This window comes from Quercus lobata, chromosome 4 (assembly GCF_001633185.2).
Source record: "Quercus lobata isolate SW786 chromosome 4, ValleyOak3.0 Primary Assembly, whole genome shotgun sequence".
NCBI classification, from domain to species: Eukaryota; Viridiplantae; Streptophyta; class Magnoliopsida; order Fagales; family Fagaceae; genus Quercus; species Quercus lobata.
The window spans coordinates 62,031,918-62,039,591 of NC_044907.1; the positions used below are offsets into that span (position 1 = coordinate 62,031,918).

The 7,674-nt window shown below is 35.3% G+C and overlaps 1 protein-coding gene across 1 annotated transcript; it reads left to right on the forward strand.

Moving 5' to 3' along the window:
* The first annotated feature begins 301 nt into the window (after positions 1-301).
* LOC115984348 lies at positions 302-1,313 on the forward strand. The gene is made up of 2 exons (XM_031107355.1): positions 302-392; positions 1,009-1,313. The coding sequence occupies exons 1-2, from the start codon at positions 340-342 to the stop codon at positions 1,241-1,243; spliced, it is 288 nt and encodes a 95-aa protein (XP_030963215.1). The 5' UTR covers positions 302-339; the 3' UTR covers positions 1,244-1,313.
* The last annotated feature ends 6,361 nt before the right edge of the window (positions 1,314-7,674 follow it).

Sequence of the window (7,674 nt, forward strand, 5' to 3'; positions counted from 1 at the left end):
AAAATAATAATTAATTGTAAAAAAAAAAAAAATCAATTGATTTATTTGGGAACTTTGTGGTTTAGTGTCATTTACGAGATTAGAAATTAGTGTTATCAAGTTCAGCCCAAACTTATTGGGCCCAAATGCTATCCCTTAGGAAAATACTTCCAAACAGACATGACAACGACGTAAGCTGAAACGGCCCATAACTAAATTCATAATCTACTTTGGAATGAGAGAAATGGATAACACTACTCTAATACCTATCCTATGCTATCCTATGCTATATATCTGCGTATTTATATGTTGTTACAAAGATATACCAATACATCTTTCGGTATATACATTCGGAGAGAGATGTCAGGGTCATTTGTGAGAGGTGCACAGACCATGAACTCCATGTTTTTCAAGTAAGGTCTTTATTTCCAAACTCTCACTTTATTTCATAATAATAATTCAAGTTTTTATAGTTCATTGCAACAATTAATACAAACTATCCTTCCTTTGGTTATTTATAAATAAAGCATACAATGTGTGCAAATGCTTTTTGCCCTTAATTTTTGTTTTTGGGAAAATCAATTTAAACCATATAATATGGATAATTTTGGAAATAATTAGAAGTACATGTCAAAGGGCATTATTCCAATTTCATTTGACAGTTTTTTTTTTTTTTTTTTTTTTTGAAAATAGGTTAAATATATTTGAACTTGAAAAAGAAAATTTTGTAAAATTTTACATAAACAAAATAAGCTAAAAATTGTGGGTTCCAGTTAGCCCAACTAATAAAGTCTCTGATAGTTGATTAAGAAATTTGGGATTCAGTCCTCGCTTATATCAAAAACTAATTGGTGTTTTAGTCTAATGATAAAAGAAATATCACCGGAAGCGAACGCCATAAATTAAAACTATCTCAAAAAAAAAAAAAAAAAATCTTGTGACAAATAGACATTAGGGCTTAAATTATCTGCTCCTTCATGTTATCCTCACATAACATTGGTTAACAAATATTTTTCTTTTATCAAACAGGCCAGTGACACGCAAAACGTACCATAAGAAAAGCTGTTCTCCAGATATGATACGTGAGAGCAAGAAAATGGAGGGTGAAGAAGGGGAGAGTAAGAGGCATATGGGAGAGAGTGATGTTCATGTGTGGATTCCCCATGAAAGGACTGGAATCTATTGTCCCAAAGGGCAAGAGAAAGTAATAGACGATGTTCCTGCGGTGGCTGGAAAGGATTTCCAAGTTAATTGGTTTTCTTAAGATTTGAGTGTGTTTGTGTGTCTTGATTACAACTTCAACAATTTATCAGGCTATATAGCGGCCTTTATATTTCAAAAATCTTTCTATCACTAATATCCAATTCAGCAAAAATTAAATTGATAAAAATCATTGAAACCATTGAAGAAAAAAAGTTTTATTGGAACGGTGCATTTCTCATTACACTACAAAAAATGCGGGCGCTTTTTTTTTTTTAAATGCGGCTATAAGTTAAGTCTATAGCTGTGCTTCTAAGTGTTTTTAGCCGGTATTTTTGGTTAGGGCCTATTGCCGCGTTCAAGAAGCGTGGCTATAGGTCCAGCCGAATATATATATATATATATATATATATTTTAAAGAGAATTTATAGTTGTGTTTAAAAATTGTGGCTATATAGAAAGCATTTGCTTAAATATTGTTTTGAATTTGTTTTTGCCTAGCTCATAATCAAGATCCACATTCCAGTCTCTTTACACTTTCTGCAAATTATGTTACTAAAAATTAGTATAGTATATATAAATTGTGACAGCAAAAGTTCTAATACCATTAAATTAAAAAAAATAATAATAAGAAGAAGAAAAGAACGAGTAATTAACCGACTTTATGGGCCTGAATATTCAAGCCACACGTCATTTAGTATTCTAGAGATACATACGCATTATTGGAATCCTATAGAATATTAGAGATACATGCACCTTGTATCCACTTTCAGCTGCTTATTGAAGCATGACAAATCAAATGGGTATTGCTTCTTATCCATTCACTCTAGTTGTTGGCTAATAATAATATATACTAACATGTTGCTCCAGTAGGCAGTAGCCACACTCTTAGATCGAGTTGACTTCCAAGCATATCTACTCCTCTTCTTATCCCTACGTGATCAAGTCACTTCCAAAATCTTATAAGAAAATTCAACTTCTTATTGTTCTGAGCTCGGCACAATTCAATTATCCATTTCATTAATGTAAATTTAATAAAAGCGTGCATGCATATGACAATAATGAAAAATCTTGATCACACAAAATCAATCACCAGTCTATCTCTCAAGTCTCACCTCCTTTTTTCACTACCTTCATTATTTAATTTTATTTTTTTTGGGTGGTAAATCCCAAATTTAGCTTCTGGGATCTTTAACAATTGCTTTTATTCGTGTTAGAAATATTGGGTCGCACCAAACTCAAATAAATAATGGGCCTAGTTCAGCCCATTGCCAAAGAGTTGTGCTCATTTCTAAAGGGTTGTATCTCTTGGTTTTGTACCCTTTGATTGCCTATATAAAAGGGGTAAGGGCTCATTTGTGCAATTGATAAAAAATTTAGCGTAAAGTTTTACCATCCTAAACTTTCATAATGCACAATTATTACCCTAAACTATAACCCATGTTTCACATTGCACCCTACAATCAATTGGGCTATTAACTTGGACAAAAAATTCATGTCACTTGCATGTAACATCTGCATCCATGACACCACATGAAAAGACCAAATTGCCACTCTCAATCACTTAAAACAAAAGGTTACTTGGCACCACAAGAGTTAAATTTGTTAAACAAAGAAATTGTAAATCTTTCACAAATATGATGAGGACTGTCAATGGTAGAGCACATGGACGATAAAGATCAGTGTGGCCAAGATATTGATAACCAACAGAGTCAAAGCGAATGGACAAAGCCATTGTTGCTAGTCTCCATGAGCAGTGCAAGGAGTCCATGTGGGGGGCCGGGAACCATTGTGTTAATGGCTATAGCGATTCGAACTGGAACCCTTAAATCTATATGAGAGCAGCTTCAAAAGTCTTCTTGAACATGTATTAGTAGAGGCTTTTAAAAGCAGAAGGTACCTAACCTTTAAATTTATATTAGAGCAGCTTCAAAAGTCTTCTTGGACATGTATTAGTGTTTACTCATTTACTAGGTCGGGTAGAATTAAAGCCCTTGATGGGCTAACAGACTAAAATTGCAGTTAAGTGAAAACACAATTTGATCAGTCAAGATTTAGATTCAATCAGTTGAGACTCTAAAGGGGTGTTTGGATCATCAATTTCCATAACTCATAACTCTGTTTTCATAACTCATAACTCAAAAATGGTAGGACACATAGCTAGAAGTTCGTTTGGCACCACCATAACTCTGTTTCCATCACTCAATTCTCTGATTTTTGAGTGATGAGTTATGAAAGCCGAAAACATATTTTAGGTGTTTTCAATTTCCATAACTAATAACTCAATGACATTTTTGTAATTAAACACATATAGGGGACTCACTAGTCATAACTCAGCCGCACCTTTTGACCAATCTACCCTTTTTTTTTTCCTTTTCTTCTCCTGGGTTTGGTCTCAGGTGTCTTCCTTTTTTCTTTTTTCCTTTTTTTCCTTTCTTCTCCTGGGTTCGGTCTCGGGTGTTCTTCTTCTTCTTCTTCTTTCTTTTTTTTTTTTTTTTTTTCACTAGGTTCGGGTGATCTGGGTTTCTTTTTTTTTTTTCTTTTTCCCTTTCTTCTTTCATTGGGTTCGGTTTTTTGTTTTTCTTCTTCTTCTTCTTTCACTGGTTCGGTGATCTGGGTTTCTTTTTTTTTCTTTTTCTTTTTTCCTTTCTTCTTTCACTGGGTTCGGGTTTTTGGTTTTTCTTCTTCTTCTTCTTCTTTCACTGGTTCGGTGATCTGGGTTTCTTTTTCTTTCTTTTTTTCCTTTCTGGTTCAGGTTTTTGGGTACTGGGAAAAAAAAAAAAAACGCTGCATCGAGTGACAGGTATGGAACCCATAAACAGTGTGAAAAATATTGAGTAATGCAAGTGAGTGATGGTGCTAAACGGGTGTGGTATTTTAAAGTGATGAGTGATGAGAACCTGTGACAAAATTTCTTCACTTGCACACTGATTTGTTTGAGCACCTGTGACAAACTTATAGACTCTAAAGAGCTATATAACAAGACATGTTTTGATCATGCGTCTGCCAACACAACCTAAGATTCCTAAATGCTAACAACTATCAACGAGTTCTGGGTACATAGGAAGTGAGTACCGTGTAGATTTAGTGTTGGGAAAACCTTAGGTTGCTTAGGTTTGTACTTTATAGTCTATTAGATTAGATTGTCCAATCAAATTTAAACATATTATTATATTGAATTTAATTGTCCCTAATCAAACTTATGTTCCTCAGGTGTAGTCTATTAATTAAATTAGGATGCAAACACTCCACCCCCATCTAGTTTGTATTCTACATAGATTAAAAAATTTCCAACCCTAAAACGAAAGGCAAGCATACTCTCATACTATTATAAGACCACATGATATTAACATGTTGATGCATCCAACATCTTTATCTGTAAATTGCTTAACATGACATTACATTCTTCTTGTCTGCACAAAATAAAAATTATTCTCTTAGAGCAAGGCTTGTATACTAACACTAGTCTCATCTCATCTTTACTGTTCAATTTCAATTAAGGCTAAATTATAAATTACTTCCTTTTAACTTTTCTCAAAACTTAATCCAATTTAGTAGCATCCAATCTATTGATTTTAGTCCTATAATTTGGACCTTCATTCAATTTAGTCATTCCATTCAGTCTCTTAAGTGGGTTGTCGTTAAGTGTCCCAAAAACAATGTCATTTTTTTATTTTGAAATTCTTAAATTAAAAAATTCAATAAAAATAAATAAATTGGAGGAGGGTGAATTTGAATCTTGGAAGTCTGGAAACCCTTAAATCTATATGAGAGCAACTCTAAAAATCTTCTTGAACATGTATTAGTGGAGGCTTTTAAGAGCAAAAGATACATAACCCTTAAATTTATATGAGAGCAACTTTAAAAATCTTTTTGGATGTATATTAGTGTTTACTTTTATATTAGGTCAAGTAGAAATGAAATCCTAAACACTTGATGGGCTAACAAGCTGAAATGCAGTTTAGTGAAAACACAATTTGATCAATCGAGATTTAGATTCAATCGGTTGAGAATGAATCAAAATTCCCTTTTTTTTTTTTTTTGAGAGAGATGATAGAAATTGTATTGATCAGATAAAAAAAACATATACAATAGTCCAAGAAATATCTAGAACATGAGGGGACCAGCCAAAAGCCAATATCGGTCCTCAGTAGAAAAACTTAAAACAGTAGTTACATTATGGCTACACTTTGGGCCAACAATAGGTACATTAGATTATGCTACACGTTGGGTATCTGCCAATCGTTGGTACTCCTCAAAAAGACCTCCAACGCTATCCAATATCTGCTTCAAGTGGTATTGGGTCTTCTTAAAATATTATTTATTTCGTGCATTCCGAATAGCCCAAGCTGTGACCACCCACCTCTCAAGTTCCACTTTGCTCAACTTTGATTGCATTTGCTTGAAGAAGAGGAAAAAAATCACAAGCTTCATTACTGCATTTTTGTGTTCTTCCCTTGAACAAAGCCCAGACATTTCTTGCAAACGGGCATGTCCACAGCAGGTGACTGATCGTCTCAGGTTGTTGTCTGCACAACTCACATGTTGGTTCCACTTTCACGCGTCTCCGGTGTAGATTATCTTGAGTAGGTAGGCAATTTGAGCAAGCTTTCCACATGAAATTTCAGACTTTCGGCGCACCTTGAAGGTCCAAAGCTCCTTCCACGTAGCCCCATGTATCCAAGCTGCTGAGTGTTCAGCCCTTGGTTGGTCCTTTAGGCGCAACGCAACTTCATAGGCTATTCTGACTGTGAATCGTTGTGCCTTGTTTTCCTTCCAAATCAAAGAGTCCTCTGAGTTTTATGTTATTAAGTGGCACTACCAAGATCTCAGTTTGGGTTTGATGAGCAAAGGTGGAGTAGATTTTTCCCCTGTCCCATTGTCTAGTGTCTTGGTCAATAAGGTCACAAACTCACATGTTTAGTGAGGCTTCATTCAAAGGCACGGGAGAGTGGGATAACTAGTCATGCGTGAAGACTCTAATGCTTCTGCCATTTCCAACTTGTTGGGCTTTGTGGAGCCTAGTATTGTTTGATCCGATTGACAACCCAAATAATGTTGCATGGTTTTTAATGGGAGATTTATTGAGGATTAGTCTATGGAGTGGAGACTTGGGCCAATAGGCCCAAGTCGTAACACTTATGGACTAACCTTTTGGGGGTTCGAGGGTAACGCCCTCGGGAAAAAAGAATTTTTGGCTCGTTTTGTGTATAAAATGCAATATTGTGATTAGGGTTTGTGTTGTTGTCGTGTTTTTGAAAGAGAGAAAAAAAACTGTAGCCACACTTTGTATTTTTCCTTGATAATAGTGAAATCCCTGCAACTCCGTGGACATAGGCAAATTGCCGAACCACGTAAATATTTTCTTGTGCGTGTAATTGTTTTCTTTGGCATGTGTTTTTCTCTATTTTTTTTGTTTCTCACAGGTTGGGAATTCAGGTTAATTCCTTACAACTGGTATCAGAGCCTAGGGTTAGGTTTGAGTGGGAGCAATGGCAGAGGAAGTAGGAAAGGCGTCTGGAATAGAAAAGTTTGATGGCACAGACTTCGTGTATTGGAGGATGCAGATTGAAGATTATCTCTATGGGAGGAAATTGCTTTTGCCTCTTTTGGGGATAAAACCTGAGACTATGAAGGTTGAGGAATGGGCACTTCTTGACAAACAAGTTCTAGGAATTATTAGGTTAACTCTGTCTAGGTCTGTTACACACAATGTTGTAAATGAGAAGATCACAGCAGATCTGATGAAGGCTTTGTCTGGTATGTATGAAAAGCCGTCAGCAAACAACAAGGTGCATCTAATGAAGAAATTGTTCAATTTAAAGATGGCAGAGAATGCATCAGTAGCACAACATCTAAACGAATTTAACACTATCACAAATTAATTGTTGTCTGTAAAAATTGATTTTGATGATGAGATTCGTGCTCTAATCGTCTTGACTTCTTTGCCAAACAGTTGGGAGGCAATAAGGATGGCAGTAAGCAATTCTACATGAAAGGAAAAGCTCAAGTGCAATAATATACGAGATTCAATTCTGGTTGAGGAGATTCGCAGAAGAGATGCAGGCGAAACCTCAGGATCTGGTTTTGCCTTAAACCTTAAGACAAGAGGCAGAGGTAATGACAGAAATTCAAACCGGAGCAAATTAAAATCCAAAAATTTTAATCAAAACAGAAGCAAATCTAGATCAGGCCAACAAGTACAATGTAGGAACTATGGGAAAACAAGTCACTTTAAGAGGCAATGCAAAAGTCCTAAAAAGAAGAATGAAGATGATGTTGCTAATGTTGTAATAGAAGAGGTGCAAGATGCATTACTTTTTGCAGTAGACAGTCCACTTGATGATTGGGTTTTGGATTCAAGAGCTTTATTTCATACCACTCCACACCGAGAAATCATACAGAATTATGTTGCAGGTAATTTTGGTAAGGTATATTTAGCTGATGGTTCAGCCTTGGATATTGTGAGTATAGGAGACATTCGGATATTGTTGC

What these genes read in the sequence shown, in the direction of transcription:
- LOC115984348 (XM_031107355.1), top strand. Translation starts at nt 340, where the DNA reads ATGTCAGGGTCATTTGTGAGAGGTGCACAGACCATGAACTCCATGTTT. An exon ending in ATGAACTCCATGTTTTTCAA is followed by an intron (nt 393 to 1,008) that starts GTAAGGTCTTTA and finishes TTTATCAAACAG; the next exon opens with GCCAGTGACACGCAAAACGT.